This window comes from Pipistrellus kuhlii, unplaced genomic scaffold (genome assembly GCF_014108245.1).
Source record: "Pipistrellus kuhlii isolate mPipKuh1 unplaced genomic scaffold, mPipKuh1.p scaffold_m20_p_4, whole genome shotgun sequence".
Taxonomy (NCBI): domain Eukaryota; kingdom Metazoa; phylum Chordata; class Mammalia; order Chiroptera; family Vespertilionidae; genus Pipistrellus; species Pipistrellus kuhlii.
The window spans coordinates 71,255,309-71,280,207 of record NW_023425540.1 but is presented as its reverse complement, the minus strand read 5'-3'; the positions used below and the strand labels follow the sequence as shown (position 1 = coordinate 71,280,207).

The 24,899-nt window shown below is 45.4% G+C and overlaps 1 protein-coding gene and 1 long non-coding RNA gene across 2 annotated transcripts; one reads left to right on the top strand and one right to left on the bottom strand.

Annotated features, from left to right (window-relative positions):
* The first annotated feature begins 4 nt into the window (after positions 1–4).
* LOC123651150 lies at positions 5–9,146 on the top strand. The gene is made up of 3 exons (XR_006739651.1): positions 5–124; positions 5,465–5,524; positions 7,393–9,146. It is a non-coding gene; the product is annotated as an uncharacterized LOC123651150 (long non-coding RNA).
* Positions 9,147–13,017: 3,871 nt separating this feature from the next.
* On the bottom strand, positions 13,018–18,335 carry SERPINE1 (serpin family E member 1). The gene is made up of 9 exons (XM_036410311.2): positions 18,192–18,335; positions 17,317–17,588; positions 16,876–17,109; positions 15,919–16,113; positions 15,133–15,331; positions 14,070–14,170; positions 13,868–13,954; positions 13,334–13,417; positions 13,018–13,059 (listed from the first exon to the last, which is right to left on the bottom strand). The coding sequence occupies exons 2-9, from the start codon at positions 17,585–17,587 to the stop codon at positions 13,022–13,024; spliced, it is 1,209 nt and encodes a 402-aa protein (XP_036266204.1). The 5' UTR covers position 17,588; positions 18,192–18,335; the 3' UTR covers positions 13,018–13,021.
* Between the last annotated feature and the right edge of the window lie 6,564 nt (positions 18,336–24,899).

The following is a 24,899-nucleotide window of genomic DNA, read 5'->3' as shown; positions in this document are numbered from 1 at the left end:
GCGTCGCGCAGGCGCCGTAGCTGCGAGGCAAGCGCGCGCGGGCGGAGGATGGATGGAGGAGGAGAAGCGGAAGCCATGGCAACCAGGTCCTTCGCCTTCAGCTTCGAGCAGCTATGTTGTCATGGTAACAAGGCTGTCCTGTGGGCTGCTTCGAGGATGGGGGAGAAAGACAATGAGGTCCTCGAGCTTTGTCACCTTGGAGGGGGGGAAAAAGGCGGGAAAAGGGGTGCGAGGATCATTGGAATTTGGGGGAAATGAGGGAGTCCCGATGGAGGGGTGCGGGCAATGGAGAAGGAGCAGGGTAGGAATTGGATGTAGGGCAGGATGAATGAGGAGAAAGGCTGGAAGGCAAAGGGTGGTGGGGGCAGATATGAGGAAGAAGTATAGAGCTCAAAATAGATATATACTGAGAACCTGCTAGATCTAACACTTTAAAAAAAATTTAAAATTGAATTTACTGGGGTGACATTGGTTAATAAAATCATATAGGTTTCAGGTGCACAATTTTGTAATACATCGCCTGTATACTGTATTCTATAGTTACCCCTCCAAATCAAGTCTCTCTCCATCAGCATTTATCCCCCTATACCCGCTTCTACCCATCCCCCTTTCCTCTGGTAACAACCATATGTTTGTCTGTCTGTGACTATGAGTTGGTATTTTTGATTTTTTTTTCTTAATCCCTTCACCTTTTTCACCCTGTCCCCCACTCCCCTCCATCCCTCTCTGACAGCTGTTAGTCTGTTTTCTATTTAATAGTCTGTTTCTATTTTGTTCATTAGATTCCACATAAAAGTGAAATTATATGGTACTTGTCTTTCTCTGACTGGCTTATTTCACTGAACATAATGTTCTCCAGGTCCATCCATGTTGTCTTAAAGGGTAAGATTTCCTTATTTTTTATGGGAGAGTAGTATTCTATTAGGTAAATGTACGCAGCTTTTTAATCCACTCATCTATTGATGGGCACTTGACTATTATAAATAACATAGTGGTGCATATATTCTTTCAAATTAATGTTTCTGGTTTCTTCATTTAGGGTGTCCCAAAAATGCACACACACAATTTGAATAACTGTGAAGTGTTTATTAAAATATATTTTTATTTTCAGCTGAAACCGGTTGGCTCAGTGGTAGAGCATCGGTCTGTGGACTGAAAGGTCCCGGGTTTGATTCTGGTCAAGGGCATGTTGGTTGCGGGCACATCCCGGTGGGGGGTGTGCATGAGACGGCTGGTCAATGTTTCTCTCTCATCGACTTTTCTGGCTCTCTATCTCTCTCCCTTCCTCTCTGTAAAAAAATCAATAAAACATATAAAAAAATAAAATATATTTTTATTTTCAAAATTGAGCCATTAGCTGTTAAAGTGTGTATACATTTTGGGGGATACCCTGTATATTCTCAGAAGTGGAATCACTGGGTCATAAAGTAGTTCCATTTTTAATTTTTTGAGGTAACTCCATATTGTTTTCCACAGTGGCTGCACCAGTCTGCATTCCCACCAACAGTGCAGAAGGATTCCCTTTTCTCCACATCCTCGCCAACACTTGTTGTTGATTGTTTGATTCTGACGGGTATGAGGTGATATCTCATTCTGGTTTTAATTTGAATTTCTCTGATGATTAGTGACAGGGAGTATTTTTTCTTTCTTTCTTTTAAAAAAATATATTTTATTAATTTCACAGAGATGAAGGGAGAGGGATAGAGAGTTAGAAACATTGATGAGAGAGATACATCCGCCTCCTGCACTCGCACATCCCCCCACTGGGGATGTGCCCACAACCAAGGTACATGCCCTTGACCGGAATCGAACCTGGGACCCTTCAGTCCACAGGCCTACACTCTATCCACTGAGCCAAACCGGTTTCGGCAGGGAGCATCTTTTCATATGTCTATTGGTCATCTCTATATCCTCTTTGGAGAATTGTCTATCCAGATCTTTTGCCCAGTTTTTAATTGGTTTGTTTGTTTGGTGTTGAGTTTTATAAATTATTTATAAATTTTGGATATCAACCCTTTATCAGATATATTATTGGCGTTCATGTTCTACCATTTAGTGGATTGTCTTTTTATTTTGTTGATGGTTTCCTTTGCTGTGCAAAAACTTTTTAGTTTGATATAGTCTCATTTGTTTATTTCTTTTGGTTTTCCTTGCCCTAGGTGATATATCAGAAAAAAATATTGCGATGAGAAATATTTGAAATTTTATTGCCTGTTTTTTTCTTGGATTTTCATGGTTTCAAGGCTAACATTTAAGTCTTTAATCCATATTCTTTTTAAAAACATATATTTTATTGATTTTTTGCAGAGAGGAAGGGAGAGGGATAAAGAGTTAGAAACATCGATGAGAGAGACACTGATTCAGCTGCCTCCTGCACATCTCCTAGTGTGGGATGTGCCCACAACCAAGGTACATGCCCTTGACCGGAACCAAACCTGGGACCTTTCAGTCCGAAGGCCAATGCTTTATCCACTGGTCTAAATCGATTAGGGCCTTAATCCATATTCTTGTGTACAGTGTAAGAAGTATATAGTGTAAGATTTGTTTAGCTTTTAAAATGTATTTCTATTGATTTAAGAAAGGAAGGGAGAGTGAGAGAGCTAAAAAAAATCAATAATGATAGAGACTCATTGATCGGCTGCCTCCTGCACATCCCCCAGTGGGGATGGAGCCCACAGCCTGGGCATATACCCTTACCAGGAATCAAACTGTGACCTGGTTCATAGGTTGACACCCAACCACTGAACCATGCAGGCCGTGCTATTTCTTCTTCTTCTTCTTCTTTTTTTTTTTTTCTGTAAATTTCTGTCGAATTTAAAAAAATATATATTTTATTGCTTTTTTACAGAGAGGAAGGGAGAGGGATAGAGAGTTAGAAACATCAATGAGAAAGAAACATTGATCAGCTGTCTCCTGCACACCTCCTTACTGAGGATGTGCCCACAACCAAGGTACATGCCCTTGACTGGAATTGAACCTGGCACCCTTGAATCCCCAGGCTGATGCTCTATCCACTGAGCAATACTCTGGCTAGGGCTCTGTCCAATTTTTTCAACACCATTTATTGAATAGACTATCTTTATCAAATATTAATTGACCATGCAGTATGTGTATTCATGAGATAAAGGGGTTTGCATATAAGAGAAAAATTTTAAGTTTTGTCATGCTAAAAGCTTAATGGATGTCTCTAAATAATTTTTGGTGACTAGTGGTGCTATTATTTTTTAGTAGCACTTGAAGCAATTGTTAATTAGGACTTGTCTTTCTCCACTAAGTGCTTCTTTTTTTAATCTCTGTTAAGGAGATAATATTCTTTAGTTGCAAGAGGATGGGCATAATTCATCCTGGGATGCAATCTTGTCTCTGACTCTTACCAGCCTCAGGTAATTTAACTCCCCGTTTCCTCATTTTAAACACGAAGCTAAGAAATTGCAAGTTGTTCTGAGGATGTATTGAAAGTATCTGGCATAACCTAAACACTTGATAACAACAGCAATTATCATTACTTATCTTTCCCAAATTCTTCTACTACTTTTTCTTTCTTTTTTTTTTTTTTTTTTTTCATTTCCCTTTCTCCTCTGCTCATACCTTAGGCTTGCCAATGGCATAGACTGCGGCTCGTGAGTGTGGCTCTTCCACAAAATACCACGGCCTGGGTGAGTCTATTTTGAAGAAGTGGCATTAGAGAAGTTTAAGTTTTAAAAATTTGGCTCTCAAAAGAAATTTAAATCGTTGTATTGTTGATATTTGGCTCTGTTGACTAATGCGTTTGCCGACCACTGGCATAGACATTGGCTGAACTATTTTGGTATTGTTTTTTAGGTCAAGAATAATATAAATAAAGCGAGTTAATAGATTTAGAAAGAGTAAATCATTCCAAAAAGATGGAATGGAAGTGTGTAAGAAGGGCAGAAAGCAAAACAAATAAAAAAAGATGTAACCTCTCTCATGGGGGAAAGGAGAAGGTTGTATATAAGGGAGTAATGAGAAGTTAGGTAAGGATGTAAAAGCGAACAGCGAGACAGCCTGTGAAAGTTTGAAAGCTCTAGAGATGGAAACTCCTGCATTCCTGGGAAAACTGACATTGCCTAGAATTCCTTGTCTCAATGAGGTATTCCTACCGAAACAATACGGTTCTTGAGATAATTGTTAGAAATATGGATTTTGCTCATGTAGAACCATAGAGTTCAAGTAGTTTTAACCAATTAGAAAACATTGGACTGTATTTTTTCTTTTCTTTTCTTTTTTTTTGATTTCTTCATTGTTAGCGAGTAATGAATGTAAAGACCCTATGAGTTATTGAGTCCAATACAGCTTGTGTCTGCAGATGAGTTCAGGTTTGTTATAGTGTGCAGGGGCAAGTTGGGAGTTGTTATGATTTTCTGAGCAAGTGAATAACTTGGTGAGCTTTGGCTGGTGTGGCTCAGTTGATTGAGTGTCATTCCCATGCACCTAGAGATCTCAGGTTCCATTTCCAATCTAGGCATATGCCCAGGCTGCAGGTTCTGTCCCCAGTTGGGGCATGTGTGAGAGGCAACTGTTTGATGTTTCTCTCTCCCTTCCCCTTCCTATCTCTAAAATAAATAAAAACACAAAAAAAGAATAACTTGGTGAAAACAGTTTTAAGAAAATTAATCTTAAAACTAATGTGGGGGACAATTTGCAAAAAGAGGTGGAAGACTGGAAGGTCATCTGGGATGCAGTTTGAGGAATTCAGGCACAAGAATGAAGTGGAGAGAGACAAGTTGGAGAGATACCTGTAATGGGCCAATACTGAAGTTGATAACTCATCTAAGTAGAGAAGAAAAAAGGAGAACCAAAGTAGTTGCATGTGTGAGTTGGCCTCATCTCTGCAGTGGATTATAAGTTCCTTGTTGGATGGTGTCTTATTCATCTTTGTTTCTTTATAGCACCCTGCACAGTGCTTGTCAATTGGCTTAAAATACGATTGTATACCTGGTTGTCAAATCTAGATATTTAAATCTTATTTCTCTGTACTGTACAGATCATAAATCATAGAAATGTACACTTGAAACCTATATAATCTTATTAACCAGTGTCATCCCAATAAAATTTAATCTTTATATATATAAAAGCCTAAGCAACTGAACGACTGGTCAACCAGTCACTATGATGCTTACTGACCATTAAGTGGCAGACGCTCAATGCAGAAGCTGCCTGTTGATGGTCAATGTGCTCCCACAACCAACCTCCTGTGGTTAGCCAACCTCCCACTGGCCAGGCTGGGGGACCCCATTTGTGCACAAATTTGTGCACCGGGCCTCTAGTTAATAAATGAAATTTAAAAATCTTACTTCTTACCCCCAAAATGCTAAAATCTATTTTTGTATAAATGGAAAAATGGGAGAGGTGAGATTCTCCTCCATAGGTACAGATGGTGTTTGTGTTGTCACTCTACAAACTGTGCTGACCCCAGCCTATTCCTTCCCTCATCTGGTTGTAGAGGTGGTTCCTGCAGTTGTTGGAAGGGGGGTTCGGATATCCTCTGAAACCTTTCAACTCTGTAAGTCTATGACCTGAGTTTCTTCTTTGTGATGCTCTTTGCACCTATCTTTTGTGCATTCTTTAAGTAGTTCATAGTTCTCTGATGATGTCATTCGCAGTCATCTCCGGCTTTTTGATACATTTTTAAACAAAAACTGAGCAATTGGGATCTTATCATATGATGTTTCTAGTGGTCCTGGCAATTAAAATATTCTCTGTGGTAGATGTTTGCCATTCTTTTTTACCTCCAAGCTCTAAACCCCCTTCCTAGGATTTAGGAATCTCCATCTTATGAATCTATGGGAGCTAGAACAACCTTCCAGTGTAGCATTTAAAATGTCCAGATATTGGTTTTTACAGCTTTCTTTGCACCCACAGCATGTCTCCTGGATTTGGCCAATCTGTGCATCCACCAGGACTTTGGTCCAGGAGGGAATGAGGTGGGGAGGGGGCGGTGGAAGGTAGTTAAGACTCTAGCAGAGGACTGTAGGATAGCAGTGGGTTAGTCCCAAATCACACCAGTGCCCCCACTCCATCCTTACTGGACATGACAATGACATTATGTCACTCATACTATGTTGCCTATTGGCTGAATGTGTGAACCAGTCTCATGTCTCCAGCTGAATTGTAAGCTCCTCATTGGGCAGTGTCTTTTTTCCTTTTTCTTTTTCTTTTTCATTTTGTTGTTTATGGGCGGTATCTTATTCATCTTTTGCTACATCATAGCACCTTGCACCGTGCATTTCAATTACGATCATTGTCAAACCTATTTATTTAAATCTTCTCATCCAAAATGTGCTAAATTCTAATTTCATATTTAACAGTACATATTTAATATCTATTATTTTTTTAAAATATATTTTATTTATTTTTTTACAGAGAGGAAGAGAGAAGGAAAGATAGTTAGAAACATCGATGAGAGAGAATCATCGATCAGCTGCCTCTTGTACACACCCCATTGGGGATGTACCTGCAACCAAGGCACATGCTCTTGACCGGAATTGAACCCAGGACCCTTCAGTCCGCAGGCTGACATTCTATCCACTGAGCCAAACCGGTTTCAGCTTTAATATCTATTCTTTCTGCTAGATGATAAACTATATTCTTTTGATGTTTCTACTGTGCTTGTCATAGTGCCTAACACACAGCAAGGCATCTGATACTTGTTGAATAAACGTGCATAGGACCATCCATTTGAAAATTCCATTGGCCTCTCAGACTTCACTTCCCCCCAAAATTACTTCCTCCTGCCTTTCCCTGAAACCATCCCATCTCTAGGTTTCCCATGTGCACAATGTCACTGCTTTTTCCTAGGCTTGCAGACTTTTAAGTCTGGGACGTGGCAGGTAACATAAAAGTATGGCTATTCAAGGGACGTCAGTTAGACTTGCCTAACTAGACGAGGAGGGATTATCTGAAAGAGAGGGAGACAACTGGCTGGATTATCAGAGGGAGAAGGCAGCGGTTTGAAAACCAGCCTTTTGACGGGGTTTCATCCTCATGTGTGTGCCTTGAACTTGCCTTGCTGTTATTGTTATTTTGTGGTTTTGTTTACATTCTTTTCTGGAATGCCCTGCCATTCCCTTCCCCACAGACCGAAACTCATTTTATTCACAGTTTTAAGTTTCAATCCAGCCTTTACCCTCTAATCTGGCCTATAGTGGTCATTTCTACCCTGTTCCTTGCAATCATTTTTGCAGTGACTTGCACAGTGTTTCAGCTTGTTTGTGTCTATTCTCCTTAGGTACTTAATAGTCAGAAACATCACTTATACTTTTTATAAAGTGCTTCACAGCACCCAGTATAAAGTTAAGCTTTTCTTTTTCCCCCCCTTTTCTTATTCATTCATTCGTTTATTTATTTTTTTCTTTCTCTCTTTTTTTAAAGTTAAGCCTTTAAAATAAATACTTATTAAGTTGAATGGAGTTCAAACTTGGCAAGATTTTGGTGGAAGCCACAGCTGCTTTGCTTCAACAAAGAGCTTTCCACTGGAGTCAAAGCGACATCTGGTGGCTAGGGGACCAAAGGCTACATCAGGATGCTGGTGTTCAGGTTGATAAGGCAAAGGTGTAAATGCAGAACATGCTGATGGCTGGCATGAGGGCAGCACATTTGCTCCTGACTTCCACGGAGCTTTGCTCTGTGTTCACAGAGACTGGTGTTCACTGATGCCATGAAGAAGGCATACTGATATGGTGCAGTGGCAAGGAGCACAGACATGTCCCATTGCCTGAGCTTAAGTAATAATAACAGCAGCAAGTTATTCAACCTCTGGCTGTCTTAGTTTTCTTATCTTTATACTACAGTCCCAGTGCATGAAATTTGTACATGGGTGAGGCTCTTAGGCCTGGCTGGCGATCAGGGCCAGTGGGGGCCTTTTGGCTGCTGGCTGGGGCCTGTCAGACAGGGGAAAGGGCCAGGGGGGTTGGACAGCCATGGGAGGATGGCCGTGGGAGTGCACTGACCACGAGGGGGCAGCTCCTGCATTGAGCGTCTGCTCCCTGGTGGTCAGTGCATGTCATAGTGACCAGTCATTCTGGTTGTTCTGGTCGTTCTGGCATTCCCATTGCTTAGGCTTAGATAGATAGATAGATAGATAGATAGATAGATAGATAGATAGATAATAAGTGTTTGCTACTATTAGCACTGTAACTGGACAATCAAAGGGTCTGGGCTGACTGATATTACTTGAACCAATTAAGCAGAGATGGGGTTGAATCATATATGAGCATTTACTCCAATAATACTGGCAGTAGGGGAGAGCAGGAGGTCATCCACAGAATTCTGCTCTCCTCTCCCCATAAACCAGCTGCTTATATTGGGTAGAAGGACAAAGATTACGTGGGAAAGTAGGAATTACAGGTATGGAAAGCGGGCATGGAATAATCATTACAGGTTACAAGTCATGCGGGCTAGAGGGGCTCACAGAGGCAGGTGCCTCCAGGCGCCCAGGGACCAGATTACAGGAAACGGGGCTGGGGTTGTAAAGAGCAGATGCCTCCACTAGGTTGTTTCATCCACCAGGCTGTGAATCCTTCCACAATGATAGGCAGTTCTCAGACAGGAGGATGGACTGCATTTCAGTGTTAGGTCCCATGTCCCAGGGCATACAACTCTCAGCCAGGCTAGAATGTGCTTTCTCTAATCAGAACGGAATCATGGTTAACAGAGCATGAATAATATTATAATTATAGTTGGTCTCCAATATTCTATTTCTACCCCTAACAGTACCACAAACAAATGTACTTGAGGAACCATCTTTTAAAAATTATTTGGAAATATATGGTGTCTCCTTGACAGGTTTCACTTTGATGGAATATTTTCTGCCATTGAGGGATTTACAAATTTCATACTCATTGCCAATACTTGGGCAGGCAGATAAATAATTTCACTGTGTGAGATTTACAAGAAATCTTCAGTAATGGTGCTGGAAGCAGATCTGGTTTTGTTGTTGTTTGTTTGTTTGTTTGTTTATCTCTATAAGAAACAGACAGGAAGAGGGACTTAGGATGGCCAAGGAGAGGGCAGGCTTTGCACTGTGAGGCTGCACCATTACCTTTGTCCTCAGAACATCTGAAAAAAGCAGAGGGCACTGTTAAATGGGACACTTTCTGGAGCAAATGCCCTTTGCTGTCATGCAAATAAACCCAACCAAGATGGCTATGGCCACAGAAAGCAGGAGGGAGGCTTGGGTTTTCCCGGCAATGGAGGAAGCCAAGCTTTCCGCCTGCCCTTGCCGGCCAAGGCCTCCACTCAAGGCTACAAAGTTTCAATGATAGAAGATACATAAACCCAAACAGAAATGGCGGCAGCCACAGAACTGGAAAAAACAGGAGGCTAGGGTTGCCAAGCCAAGCTTTCTGCACACCCTGGCCTGCCCAGGCCTCTGCTTAAGGCTACAAAGTTTCAATTATAGAAGACACATAAGTCCCAACAGAAATGGCTGCCTCTATTATGTGTGTATGTATATGTATGTGTGTATATATATATATATATATATATATATATATATATCTCATACAATATATACAATATATATATATATTGTATATATTGTATGATCTTATTTGTGAGAAAGTAACAAATATTTTAAATATTCTTATAAATGCTTACCAAAGTTCTGAGAGAGTTCTTACCCAAGAAACTGGGGCTTACTAAGTTCCCACTTTTAATCTGTTGAACTGTTTGAATGTCTTACAATAAGTATGTGTTCTTTTTAAAATATATATACTTTTTTTTTATTTCAGAGAGAAAAGAAGAAGGAGAGATAGAAACATCAATGATGAGAGAATCAGTTGCTTCCGGCACACCCTCTACTGAGGATCAAACCGGTATTCCGGGCTGTGTCCACTGAGCCAAACCACTAGGGCAAGCGCATGTGTTCCTTATCACTTAAAAAGGTCCCCTCATCTTAGACCTGACTGCTGAAGGATCCTTACCAAGTGGTCATCCTGGCTGTCTTAGAACACTTCCAGCGATGGAGAACTCCTTACCTCTTAACTATCAGGCAGTGTTTTGACCAGGACCCTTCCAGATGATAATTACTTCCTATTAGGATATGATCTAGGATTCCAGGGGCTGGTTCTATCAATCTTGTTTTGAAGGGCCTGGAGCTGGATGGTGCGCAATTTTGACAGATAGTTCTTGGTATTTTTTTTTTAGTTTAAAAATTATTTTTGAAAATATGATCAGAAACTAATGTCTTCTGGTGATCTCACTCATATGTGGAATCTAAGTAACAAAATTAACTGATGAACATGGAAGCTTGGAACAGAGTGCAGAATCTCAGAGGGAAGGTGGGGAGGGCGGGTGGTGGGAGGTAATCAATCAAAGACCTTGTATGCATATATGTGTAACCCATGGACGCAGACCATAGAATGGTGAAGGTGGGGAAGGGGAGACAGGGAAGATGAAGGGGGCCATGGGGGGAGGGGAAGGGGACAATGTAATACTTTCAACAATAAAGATTTTAAAAAAGAAAAAAAAACTTTTCTGGGAACAGTCTTCAAGTTACTAGAGGAAGAGAATAAAATACTTTTTAGGATGTCATTTTAAAAGAGGATATGAAGCCCTAACCAGTTTGGCTCAGTGGATAGAGCGTTGGCCTTCAGACTCAAGGGTCCCAGGCTTGATTCCAGTCAAGGGCATGTACCTTGGTTGCAGGCACATTCCTAGTGGGGAGTGTGCAGGAGGCAGCTAATCGATGTTTCTAACTCTTTCTCCCTCTCCCTTCCTCTGTAAAAGAATCAATAAAATATATTTTAAGAAAATAAAGAGGATATGAAGAATGTACACAACAAAAGAGCTTTGGTTTTCAAGGGACCTGATATGTAAATGGGGGTGGGGATAGTGTGCACACCTGAGCATACTTGAATAAAAAGCACTGCTACATTCCAGGAAAAGGAAAAAAAAATCAGTAAATGCCAAGAGGAGTGTGAGGATATTGATTGAATCCATGGAAATGCTGGCTGGAGCAAATGGACTTAGTCTGGATTTTGATAATTGGGGATGGGGTAGGTGCAGGGCACAGGAGCATTTGGTGGTAGAAAGAAATGGTGTGAATAGAGATGGAAACCCAGGGGTACAGTGGGTGTGTGCAGGCCTGTCTGAGTGGTAGAAGGTGTTTGGGGGAACCCTCTTTCCTTTTTGAGGATGATGCCCAGGGGGAGAATCATGCCCACACAGTATGTCCCTGGAGCGTTCTTGCTGAGTGCCCAAGACCAGTCCTGTGGGCTTGCTGTGGACTTGCCACAGCCCGTGTGTGAGTGTGTGTGTGTGTGTGTGTGTGTGCGTGTGTGTGTATGCCTGGCCCATGTGCATGTTTCCTAAAGATCCCCTTCGCCGGAGATGGCTGTGAACTGACAGAGTTTTGATTTTGTCCTGTGTGAGATGTGGAAAATAAAGGCGGGGACTGTTTTTGAAATGTTCTTTTTATTTATTTATTTTTATTGTTTTAAAAAACATTTCTGCTTTTTACATATCAAAAGTGAAAAAGTATATAATTCAACACAATTTCAAAAACATTGGACCCTACATTTGGGTCTCCTTGTGAGTATAGTTGTGGCTATCACTGTCCAGTGCATAATGAGAAAAGAAAACAACAACAACAACAAAGGGCCAAGGTTTTTCACTGAAGAGCACATTGGGATGATTAGAATTCTATTAGGATGCATTCATTTGACATCTATGTGCAATTCTTCAATAAATTGGTCTTCATGCCATACCCCTTAGCTAGCTGGTTTTCAGGAAAATTTCCTAACTGGGGTAGTTGAGCCTGAATTCACGGTCTCTCTTTTGTTCCCCCCTCTCTCTTTCTCACGTGTCCACCGCTCACACACAGCAGCCGGAAATGACACACCAAAGTGAGTCACCAATGCAGCTGTGAGTCACCCAATAATTGAGGAAAGTTCTATCCTGCTAGGTCGTGCATCCCTTTGCACTCCTGCTCCTAAATACATTGGAAAATTTTAAAATCTCTCTGTCCTCCCTCTAGTCTCTCTTGCCCACCACATCCTTTTGGTCCCTAAAAAAGAAAGTGATAATCTTGGCAGGGGTCCTAATCCATCAAGTGGAAAGGAAAGGAGAGTGACGGGGTTCAGGCAGCCACAAGGTGGCAGTGTGGGCCCCTCACGCTTCCGCCCAGAGGGGTAATGGCAGCTAAATGACTAGACTCCTGAGATGCAAATCACACAGCTCACAAAGGAATACTCTAAGCAAGTTTAAATAATATGCTTTTTTTTTAATAGTCCTCTTTCTCTCTAACAAGCACACAAGAAAGTGATAAATATTCAAGCACACCTCTGTCATCCTACCCTCCCCACGAGGAGATTGGAGCCGAGAGCCAGGCACACCTTCTTCCTCTATTCCTGCAAAATCAAGTTTGTGGGAAGCAGAAACCTGCTTCTATAAGTAAACAAGTCACCTACACTCTGAAATAATAGATGCTCACTGTTCCAGGGGAGGGAGACCGCCAGGCCAGGGTGAGACGCTGCAATTGGTAGGCAGTTGCTCTGCCATTCCTCAGCACCTCTGCGCTGGAGAAGGATGGATCTTGCAATGAAAAGGTGTTTCTTCCATTGGTTTCTGGCCCGACGCCAGCCTCCACAGCAGTGGCAGACAGTGCAAGAGTGAGGGCAACGTGACTGGAACACAGTTTCTCCTGTAAGCCTTGCGGTGCCATCCTGCCAGGGCCTCAGGCGATCCAGATCTGAAGACCCCGAAAGGCAGAGTGATGGGCAGAAGCAGCTGCACACATGACTCTGAGAGTTTTACAGTCGGATTTGGAGAACTTCAGGGTCTCCACTGGGGAGTTTTCTTGAAAGGTCTCCTTTCTCTCCTTTGGAGAGGCTGAGGTCTAAAAGGCAGATTTACCGTTAAAAAAAAAAAAAAAAAAAAAAAAAAAGCGAGTATCTTCTCTCTGTCCAGAAAGATTAATTAAAAAGTTCTTTTCTTCGCAGTTTCTTCTTCTCTGATACATCTCCAGTTCTGTCCCAGTTGAGAACTTCTTTTTTCATGGTCAGGGTTCCATCACTTGGCCCATGAAAAGGACTGTTCCTGAGGATGGAAGAATCGTGGGAAATGAGAATTGGAAGGAATGGCAGAGCTCCCCAAGCGTGAAGTTATGGGTGAACTAAGATGAGTGAGATGTCTGGGGTTACAGCTGCTTTAGTGACTAAGCTAGGACTGGGGTCCTGGCACAGCACTCCATCTTTGAGGAGGGAAGAGGAGCAGAGTTATGGATTTTTTGCCTGGAGTTCCCGGGTAAGAGGGTGTCTACGCTTGTCAGGACCAGTGCCTGAAACGGGGGAGCACTGTGGCCTCGGCTCACCTGTGGGGTTGTGCCGCACCACAAAGAGGAAGGGTCTGTCCATGATGATCTCCTCAGGGGCCATTCGGGCTGAGACGGCAATGGCTGGAAGAGAAGGGACAATGTCTTAGAACCAAGGGACGGTTCCTGGACCCTAACCTTGAAAGTTTAGGGAAGTCTCCTGAGGCCTGGTCTCTTTCAGGAGCTTGGTAGAGATCCATCAACTGCTCTCCTTCAAACAGACATTTATCTAAACCCTTTTAGGGCGTATTAATTCCTTAAGTTAACTAGCCACTGTGAGAACAACCCAGACTTTCCTTTGGGAGTTTTTTCACATTCAGAGGCCCTCATGAGCTGCTGGAGGCAGGGAAAGCAGCCCATTTTCTTGGCTGAGAAACACCAAGGAGGAAAGGACAGTACTCCCCGCACAGGAAGTGCTGCTCTGAGGCCTTGTGACGCAGGGCAGGGGGAGTTCATTCCAGGTGTAGGTGCCTTAGGGACCCTCCTGTAAGCCTTGGGCCAAGACTTGCCAGGCCTCACCTGAGCCTGACTCACCTGTAGAGGAGGATGCCTCCGTGCCTCTCTCATTCACCTTGATCTTCACTTTTTGCAGGGCCTGCGATACATAAAGAGGCTCTTGATCTGAAACAGGAGTGGATACAAGAGTAGATCAGATCGGTTTTCTGGGAACAGCTCCTTTATCTTCTAAGGGGCCACACAGCCCACCAAGATAAGAAATGAAAGGAAAATCTCTTACCTGAAAAAATGGAGAAGTCTGCCTGACTTGGATTAAAGATGTTGGTCATCCCCAAGTTCTCCAAGGGCCTCCTGAGGTCAACTTCACTCTCCAGGGAGAACCTACAGGCAGGAGCAGAAAACAGCTCAAACTCAGGCTGTCTCCGGTCACCTCTCCCAGTCCCTCCCAGGCATCACCCTGGCAGCCTGATAGCATTGGGACTGCTGTGAAAGTAGAAGAGGGAGGCTTGTTATTTCAAGATCTCTGCTTGCTACAGGTCTAATATTAATGGACATTCTTATGACTAATTACTTTTCTTAAATAAGACAGGAGTAGATTCTTAGGGAAAATTCTGGTCTGTAGATTGTGTTTCTGAGAGCTAACCTGAAGAAGACTCAAGCAGCGAGGCTTTAGGCTGTTCTCTGCTCCCCATCAGAGCACAACTAATTACTTCCATTCTTGGGTGGGAAGGAGGGGGAGAGAGAGAGAGGGAGAGAGAGAGAGAGAGAGAGAGAGAGAGAGAGAGAGAGAGAGAGAGAGAACTAACCAACTAAATTGGGGTAAGCATGGTGGGAGGCTTTCCTACAATTCTGGAATTATCCAGCCCCAGCCTTCTCCACTCTGCTTCTGCAGAAGGATTTAAAAAAATCTGTTAGACACTTCTATAATTCCAGTTGCTCCATCTGCAGAAGTGATTCCTTTGTTCCCATTTTTGGAGGCTGACTTGAGAAGATGGGGTGGGAGTGAGGGGCATTCATAAAAAGGTGAAGGCAGATTTAGCCTCTGACCTCTAGTATCTCTCTGGCTCTTCCTTTGGCTGGCTTTTGTTGGATATTCTGAGGGAGGCAAATGCGGGGCATAGTCTAGAAAGTCCCTCCTTGCCCTCTGGCAGGAATGGGAGAAGGGATGATGAGAGGAATCTTAATCAAACCCAGGCAGTTTCCCATCAGCCTCCCACACATGTCCCTGCCCTGCAAACATCACATTTGGGAAACTCCACACGGGGCTGTGTTTCCAGGAGAGAGGAGAAGCAGGAGATGAGGGGATTATCTCAATAATGTGGCTAGAGCCAGGGGTGGCTTACTTGGGCAGAATCAGGAGGCGGGGCAGACGGGTCATATTTCCTTTCCACTGGCTGATGAGCTGGGCATCCAGAATGTTGGTGAGGGCTGAGAGAGGCACCTTTTTTTCGTAGGGAGCAGCAATGAACATGCTGAGAGTGTCCCCATGGTAGGGCAATTCCAAGATGTCGTAGTAATGGCCATCGGGGGTGGAAAACTCAGCTGTGAAGACACCAAGATGGCACGTTGAAAATGATTCCAGCTCTTGTTGATTCTAACACAGCACTAGATTTTCAACCAGTTCTCCTATCCTCTCCATTCTTTTGGAAGCCAACTTTCCCTTCTGGCTTTCGAGGCTCCCACACCCACAGCTCCCCCATTCAATGTTTTCATTTCCATTTCCTTTATTTCCTGCCAATTCAGTTTCTCTGTCTCTTTCTGACTTTCTTTATATTCACTTCTGCTTCCCCATACCCAGTTTCTAATTCATTCCAGTCCTCTTCTCCTGAATCTCAACTTCTATTTAGCTCTTGCACCAGCAGGATTTGTGGACCATATGAGGATGTGAGATGGGGTCAAGTGGCCAGATGTGGGCCTGAGGGAACTGGTGGATTTCAGCTTCATCTTGCATAAGATAAAGCTACTTTCTGCTGCATAAGGTAAAGCTACTTTCTGATCCTAGTGTCTCCTATTTGGGAAGTGTTTGTTAAAGCTCAGGTATATTCTAGGGTTTCTCCTCCCTAAGAGTGGAATACCTAGGGATGAGGTCCAGTAGGTATAGGGTTTGGGGAAGGGAGTCTTGCACTTACTGTAGTTGAACTTGCTGTTCTGAGTCATCATGGGCACCGAGACAGTGCTGCCATCGGACTTGTGGAAGAGGCGGTGGTGGGTGCCCAACTCTGGGAATGGTGTCTTCCAGTGGCCATTGAAGTACAGGCCATTCACTAGTACCAGGCGTGTCAGGCTGTCCACAGCCCCTTCACCAAGTAAGTCACTAATCATGCCTATGGGAAAAGCAGGTGATCAGGAGCTAGATATTTTCTTTTTTTTTTTTTTAATATATATTTTATTGATTTTTCACAGAGAGGAAAAGAGAGGGATAGAGAGTTAGAAACATCGATGAGAGAGAGTCATCGACCAGCTGCCTCTTGCACACCCCCTACTGGGGATGTGCCCGCAACCAAGGTACATGCCCTTGACCGGAATCGAACCCGGGACCTTTCAGTCCGCAAGCCGACGCTCTATCCACTGAGCCAAACCGGTGCCGGCTAGATATTTTCTTAATCATCTTAGATAAGTTCTCTTCAATTCACAGGCTTCAAATGGATGTGTGTCTATTGAAGTGATCCAGTCAGAAGATAGTGTGGGGGTTTAGATAAACCAATCTAGCTGTTTTCAACCTGTTTCATCTTCCTAAGGATCTCAGAAAGCCTTTGCACACTTTCTTAAGCCTGGGATCTTGTCTAGGATCAGACCTGGAAATTTAAGTCTTCCCTTATTTTGCTCCCTTGAAGGGGTGTGTGTGCTCCTTATCATGGTTATTACCATTCTGACAAAGTTGTACAGCACTTTTTAGGGCTGCCTTTTGAGTTGGTTCATGAGAAGACCTAATTATGACAACTATGACACTGATTCTTAAATCACTTGACCTTCTGCCTACAGAGAAAAGAATGCTGAAAGGGAAAGGTTGGTATATTTGGGATTTGTTTCCAAAACCCCTTTCTTGGCAGGCCCGTGGACTCTGCTTCCTTTTCTTGCCTGCTCACCTTTTGTGTGTCTCTTCACCCAGTCATTGACGATGAACCTGGCTCTCTCAATCTCTGAAAAGTCCACCTGCTTGACTGTGGTGCGGAACAGCCTGAAGAAGTGAGGCATGAAACCTTGAACCAGCTTCAGATCCCGCTGGACGAAGATGGCATCGGCGATGCTGATCTCATCCTTGTTCCATGGCCCCATGAGCTCCTTGTACAGCTGACGAAGGGCAGGGGCCATGCCCTTCTCTGTGCCGGAGGAAGGAAAGACACATCAGGCTCACGTTCAACCAAGGGATCCCAGCTGGGCCAACCCTCCCTCATGGATGGGGCTCTTCTGCTCTCCTAGGTTTCTCTAGAGGGAGAGTTCATTCCAAATCTTAATCTCTTTTGCTTCTCCCTCTTTTTCTAAAAAATCTGCATGAATGCCTACCCCCTACTTTGCCCATCTCTCACCTTCAATATCGAATTGCATTGCTGCTTGGATCTGCTGCCTGGTTTCTCCTCTGGTTGTTAGCTGCAGCATGGCGAGGACTGAGGCCACGCCATAGGGTGAGAAAATCACATTACGGTCCTTGGAGGCCTGGGCCACTTGCTGAAACACCTTCACTCCAAAATCTGTGACCTTATGGGCCGCCTGAAGCTGGTGATGGTCTGAGGCAGATCCTTCACCCAGGATGGAGGCCAGGCCCAGAGCTAGGCAGGCAAAGACCGGAGATGCTTTCATCCTAGAGCAAGTGGGAAAGAAGCTGATGAGAGCTGGTTCTAAAAGAATGGTGAATGGGGAGGGGAGATGACATCCCAGCCATGGGCCGTGCTTCCCATGTTTGTTGTTGACAGGTGCTAAATGAACACAAGGACAAGATTCATTAAAAATCCATGATGTGGCCCTGGCCAGTGAGGCTCTGTTATCCCATATACCAAAAGGTGGTGGATTTAATTTCCCATCAGGGCACATACACAGGTTTCAGGTTCAATTTCTGGTATGGGTGATTGCAAGAGGCAACTAATTGATGTTTCTTTCTCATCTCTCTCTCTCTCTCTCTCTCTCTCTCTCTCTCTCTCTCTCTCTCTCTCTCTCTCTCTCTCTCCCATTCTTCCTTGCTCTAAGATAAATTTTTAAAATGGTTAATAATAATTTATTAAAAAAGGAAACCGTGATGGGTTCAGATTCTGCAATCACTGCTATAGAGAGGGCAATTTATGGCTGCAGGTCTTGGGGAGGGGATGAACAGAGGCAAAGTGGGGATCTTGGATGGGGAAATTCTGTGCAGGGACCTTCCCTACCTTAACCCAAGGGAAAAGATGGAGAGAGTTTGATTTTCTCTTACCTGAAGTTCTCAAAGTGCTTTGTGAATGGCGGTTTGTCCAGCTGCTGCTGCAGATTATGGTGATTCTGTTGCTGCTGGAGAGGGGTGTGTCTCTCTTGACAGTGCCTTTAGCCCTGCAGCCAAACACAGCTGTGCTGTTAGGGAGGCAGCCGCCTGCCTTTATACCAGAAATGGGCAGGAAATAGATTAACTCATGGCTCAGCCCCACCTACTTTCTGGCTTTGGAAGTCTGACTCCCTGAGGCATGTGTGTTCGTGCTGCTGCTGCTGTGTGTGTGTGTGTGTGTGTGTGTGTGTGTGTGTACGTGTGAAAAGGCTCAGGAATGATTGAGCAACCCCCCACAGCCTTGACCTAGGGGCCTCCCCTGATTTTGCTGCCTTCCACCTGGGTCCCTGTCTCTCTGGATGTTACGTCAGCCTGAACCCTGGCAGTGCCAGACAGCCTGAAATGGCCAGTGTTTGACATTACCTCCCCCAGTGCTCAGCTTGGGGGAAAACATTTTACATTTCCTCTTTTTCCTTTGGGGAAATGGGTGACCACAGATTTATCAAAGAAGCGAAGGATCCTGTGGACTTCTGTCTGCCAGCATCGTCTACACCATGTGCAGGCGAGCTGAGGAAGAATGCCCTTCCCTCCTCTTGGCCACGTCCCAGTGGCCACAGGGCACGGAGCGTGCCATGTGATTGTCTGGGTTTTGACTGTTTAGGACGTGAACCTGGCAGAGGACTCCCTCCAGTCTTTCCCGCTTCCCTTTAGAGTGTCGTGGCGGATGATGCATGGCTGACTCTCCCACGTGTCCAGACTCTTGAATTGCCTCCGAGGGCTCTCTTTTGTGTAAACAGCCCTGTCTGGCAGGGATTTGAGGTGTACTGGGTGGAGTGGTGGAAGGACCAGGGGTTACTCAGGTAAAGTCTTGCCAAGGATTTGTAGCCCAACATGTAAGTTTTGTTTCTCTGAGCTACCCACTGTAACTGGAGAGAATTAAGTCTTATTCTTTTCCTCCAGATGCAGACATTGGAAGTCTGGAGCAGCGCAAGTAGGAATAGAAAAGAGGGCTTCAATTTCTGGCTGGCTTGTGGGGTGTGCTCCTTGGGCATTGAGTTCGAAGTGTAAGAGTGACCCAAGAATTTTATAGAAGGTGGAAATTGGCTGGAGGCAAGTGAATGGACCTGGACTAGTGCATTTGGGAGCCTGGCAGGGTAGGATACCCTTGGCCGTGTGGCCTGGATGTTGTGGACAGGGGGCTAAGTGCCCAGGGGTCCTGAGGGATGGAGAGAGAGGGTGCACTCGACCTGGGGTCCACACACTGTCATGATTTGTGTAGGTGGTAGGGTTCAAACGAGAGTGTCCATGGAGACAGCCAATAACAGATTCAAAGGAAGTTTAAGTGAGTGGAGGTGTCAGAATATTTGTTTTGGATTTTTTCAGTAAACAGATACCAAGGGCAACCACAGCTGGATGGCTTTCCCAAGTTTACTCTGAGTCGGCCTTTGTTTTGTCCTGTTTCCCTTGGGAATCATGTGGGGATAGGAGGGGGAAAGGGACAATCCCTATTGGAAAGTTAGGATCACCGACCCATTACAGGATGTTCCGATGTAGTTACTTTTTTACTTTTTTTTTTTTTTTTTTTTTTTTTGTAGTTGCCTCTTGTTTATTCCTTTTCCTTTTCTTAGTTGTGGTTTGGAGTTCCTGAGAAGGTGGTTAACCATGAAGAAGCAGCAGTTACCCCAGACCTCTCTCGGGTGGGGAGGACAGAAGTCCAGCCCCCTTCCCCCTCATCTTTTATCCCCAGAACTGCCCCCCAGGACCTTGTCATACACCCCTGGGGCTCAGAGAGAGAGGGGGACTTGGGAATCTGGGTTACGTTTGCCAAGGTCCAAGTTGGAAGAGCAGTGGGATGAGCCTCAGTCAGAAACTGCTCTCTCCTGGCACCTCACTGCCTGGCCTCTCCAGCCGCTTCCGCTGAGCTCCTTCCCTCGCTCCGTCGGCTATTCCAGTAGCCCTTGTCCATTGCCTTGCCGGGCCTCAGCCGTAAAGGCCCCTGATATTTTTGGTGAATGGCGTGGACACTGCCAGTGCTGTGACCAATTCTGTCCCCACTCCTGACCTGATGGATGATCCTGATGCCATTCTAGAAAAGACACTGTTCTCAGGCTCAGGAGCCCAGAAGCAGCTCTGTGTCCTATTGGAGAGAGAGAGGCACTATACATTGGAAACAGAAAGGGCTGACTTACTTAGAGGTCTTTTCCTAAACTAGAAGGGTCTTGTGGACATCTGACGGATGTGTATTAGAAAACCAAATTCCATGCCCTAGTTTCTGATGAGCTTGGGCCACTAGATGATCTAAAACCAGACTAGACTGTGGTCCCTCCTGCTTTTCCCTGTGAAATGGTTTGCTTCGACCTTGTTTGTCCTCTGGAGACCTTCCACATATCATGGTGCTTCTGACCACCCTCTGCACCCCAGGAGACCTCCCTGCAAGGCCTTTCTCAGAATCTGACCTGACTCAAGGGGTTGTCACTTTCTCTCCTTTCCCTGAACCCCAAATAACCGCCTTGACCCAATCACCTCTTTCAAGCCTTGGCTCCTTTATAAGGGGTCAAATGGACAGAAAGAGAAAAGTCCCTGCTGTTGAAATAACTGGATCTTTGATTCCGGGAGAGTCAGAGATAAGAGGATGAGTTGCAGGGCTGTGGATTTTGGGGGAAGTTCCAGTTCCAGCCAACTGGAAAGATGTTTCCATCTGTCCTTCTGCAGGTGGTTCATGACTAGACCAGACTCAGACTCACATTTTCCGTTACTGACCACCCTCCCGCCCCCTCACCCCACACCCATGCCCCAGGAGCCCTGCTTCAGTTTGGGCCTCAGGGCCACTGGTGTCAACCTCCAACCCTTCACTTCCTGCCCTCCAGCTGCACTCTGGCCTGCACTTAGCTCTTCCCCTTTGCTTCTCTGTTGCTCTCCCAATACCAACATCTGCTTTCTTTTTCATCTTCCTTTTCTTTATCTCCGTTGTTCAACCATCCATCTATGGTAAGGTGACCAGACGTCCCGCTTTTGGCGGGACAGTCCTGATTTTTAACAATTTGTCCCGCGTCCCTCGGCGTTTTAAAAAAGTACCGATTTTTGGAAAGATTCTTAATCTATGGTCACCTTAATCTATGGGCTTATCCCCGTTCCTTCCCCAGGTCCCCTCAAGTCTTAGCCTCGTGAGCTCACTCCCATTTCTCCACTCTTTCCTTTCTACTCTCTATGACTCAATCCCTCTCTCGCTCTCCTTTTCCAGAATCCCTTTTACAGTCAAATGCTCTGTGAGGAGGAGAGGGCTGCCTCCTCTCAGTTACACAGGCTCCTTGGAATGTTGGAGCAGGCCTCCTGATTCTTGGTGATTTCACTGGGAGAGCTGGGGGTGGAAGGACAGGGTCCTACTAATTCACAGCACTATTTCTGGCCTGGTCTCTCTCCAAACAACACAGCGACAGAAATAGCCTGTGTTTGGGCTGGGCCAGCCCTGCCTGTCTTGTAGGAGTGAGGGAGGTGAGGGCTGTGTGTCTCAGCTTCTTGAGATCATTTCCTTGGGACAGCCACACAGAAACAGGGCCTCCCGGCCTCTTCAGGATCCCTTCTCACACTGATGCCACACCTGACTGCCCCCTCCTCTGCCTCCATAGCCTTTCTCCTTCTGTCTTCTTCAGCCCCCACCTGCCATGTCTCCTAAAACTCCTATAACAGTAAAACCTATGTCCCTAGTGGCCCTCCCACCCCCCTGCCGATGTAACCCTTGCTTTCTGCAGTTGCTTTTTTCTCCATTTATGTCTAGAGTTTCAGAGGTAGGTTTGCTTCGACCTTGTTTGTCCTCTGGAGACCTAAGAACCACTCAATCCAGTCCTTTGAATTTGCAGGTGAGGGCTCAGGTCCAGAGAGGCTGAGCAGTGTAATGTGTTTGAGAGCTCAGAGTAACATACCACAGATGAGAGAACAGTGTTCATTGGAGCAGACAGAGCCAGCCAGCCTGGTCAGGGGTCTGAAGACAAAATGTGAGCCTTAATTTTTCTTATTTGTGGATAGATACGTAAATCGGGACTTATAGATAGATAGATAGATAGATAGATGACTTCCATCCTTTAGGTCTGTTGTGAGGAATAAGTGAAATATTGTTTGTCAATGTCCAGCATAGTCTAAGCTCTCACTAAGGGGTGGCCACTCTTGGTTGGGGCAGAGCCAGGATAGGAACCAACAGCGTGAGCTGTTCATTTTGCTACAATGCCAGCTCCTTGTTTTAGGCATTCTTTTGCACTTCCCTCAGCAATTAGCCATGTAGATTAAATGCCTGGGAAGTGGTTACCTGAGAGAATGGCTGCCAGCACCTCTTTCCATTTCAGGCCGGATCTTCCTGCTTCCACTTTGATCCCGACCTGCTCCCACAGGCCACCTTCGCAGGCTTTAGGCACGGAGAAGATTCTCCTCTCTCACTGTGGGGTCACAGGGGAACCCCCATGACATGTGACACATGTCCTGATCTCCTCAGAAAGTTGGGTGGCGGGAGCTTGTTCTATCAACAGGTCAAAATAGAACTGAGCTTGGCCTACTCTTCTAGGCTCAGCCTCTTGACCCATTCTCTGCCATCCATGTCTGCTATCTCTCATTGACCCCTCTATAGCACCGGTTACCCTTTAACCACTTTTACACATATTCCCTTGTCTTACAGTCATTTATTTACTTATCCTTAAACTTACTGTGGCCATTGCCATGTCTCATTTATCTTTATTTCCAAGGGGGAGGTAATAGGTCAGTATCCTCTTGAGGGGCCACTCATAATGTCATAATGTCAGTGTGCAATGAGCACCAGAGGCCCCCTCAGCCTCCCACTCTCCTCCCCCTGCCCCGGCAAGAATGAGCCTCCTCTCTTGGGAGGAAAGAGACAGAGGGAATAAATGGGACCCTGTATGGCCAGAAGGGGAAGTTTGTGTCGGGGAAGGGTGGAGTGCGTGATTTATGGGGTAGATATGACCACAGAGCCTGGTGGTATCCGTCAGAATGACTCAATGCAGGCCCCAGGGTCCTCTGTGCCGCCTCCTTTCCCTCCCCCCCCCCCCCCTGTCAGATTCTGTCTCTTATTCCATTTTTTTTTTAACCTATGTGTCTGATTCTAACTCTGATGCACGTCTTTCATCTTTACCAGGACTTGTTCCTCATTCTCTCCATTCCTGAATCTCTCTTTAGAATGTTCTCTGGACACATTCTGCTTTATTTTACTCTGGCTGTTGTGTAAATCTTGGCTTTCCCAAAATGGCCAAATAGTTATTGACAATCAGCACTTGTGGTGTGATTCAGAGAAATGTAAACTTCTCTCTTTCTTGAACATGTACTCTTAGTTGGACAGAAGATTACGTACATGAAGTAATCAGATTAAGATGTAAAGTCTGTATGCTGTGCTGTAAGACTTGGCTGTCAGAGTACAAGTGGAGGGAGGGCTTCCCATAGGAAGAGGGACTGATGCTGGAATAGGAGGATGAGGCAGAGTGGCCTCAGCAGAGAAGCAGAGGGTAACATGGAGGGATGGGTAGGGGACGCACCGAGCCCAGGAGGGAAAGGGAAGGAAATACTCCCATCCTTGCTCCATCTGTTTTCATCTCTGGGAACAATCTTTTCATTTCTGCCTGCAGCAACCCCCTCTTAGTTTTGCTCTCTGTGTGGACTTTCATATCACAAGTCTGCTCTTTCTGTGTCCTCTTCCCATTTCCTTGAAATAGATGTTCTTCTTCTAGTCTGGATCCTGGCTCTGGACACAACCAGTGTATGGAGCTGGGCAAGCACCCAGAGAGATGATGACCCCTTGGTCAGTGGGGAACCCGTGGGTGGTGGAGGTCCCAGGGGTGAAGCAGCCTCGTGATGCAGCCCAGATGGAATTTGCCACTGGGAAGCCAGGGGTGTCCCTGACCATTCCTTCTCTCTTACTTCCTCACCATAGGCAAGCAGGCCCTTTCTCATGTCTCTCCATCTGAGTCACCCTGAGCTGCTTCAGCTGGCGTGGCTAGCAGTAGCACGGTTGGGCTGCTGGCTTGCTTGGGTCAACGGGGGGCCTTGTGGTTTCGTGCTGTAAGGGCTGGGAAAGCGGGTGTACGGTGAGAAGGAAAGGGAGCAGGAGGACTTTTGCCTGCTCAGGAGGCCATGGAGACAGCTGCCTTCCCCTTGTCCTCCAGCACAGCAGTGCCCGCAGCAGCTTCTTTGGATCTCTTCTGGGCTGGATCTGATGTGATAGTCAGAGATGTGAAGGAGGGATGTGTCCTATCCTCAAGGACCTTACACTGTCCTAAGCAAACCCTGTACTCCCGGCAGCCTGGAGGACACATGAAAGGACGTTCCTAACTCTTCCCATTCCTACTTTCTCATCTCCCATCTCTGCGCCCACTCCCTTCTCTGGAGCACCCAGATCCTCCCTGCCACTGTCCCCCACCCCATATGTCCCCACTGCTGCCTCCTTCTCCTGACCATATAGAGCCTGCCCTGGTTAGGAAAGGCAGCCCAGAAGACCCACTACCACAGAAGATTGCCCTCCCTTCCTGCCAGGTACTCATTCAGACCTGCTTACTAAGTCAGATGGGTTTGCTCTCAACATGGGATTCTCTGATTGTCATCCCTGTGACCAGGCAGTCTTGGCTCCAGTTACCAGGATGATTGTGAGAAAATCATTGGACCTTCCTAGAG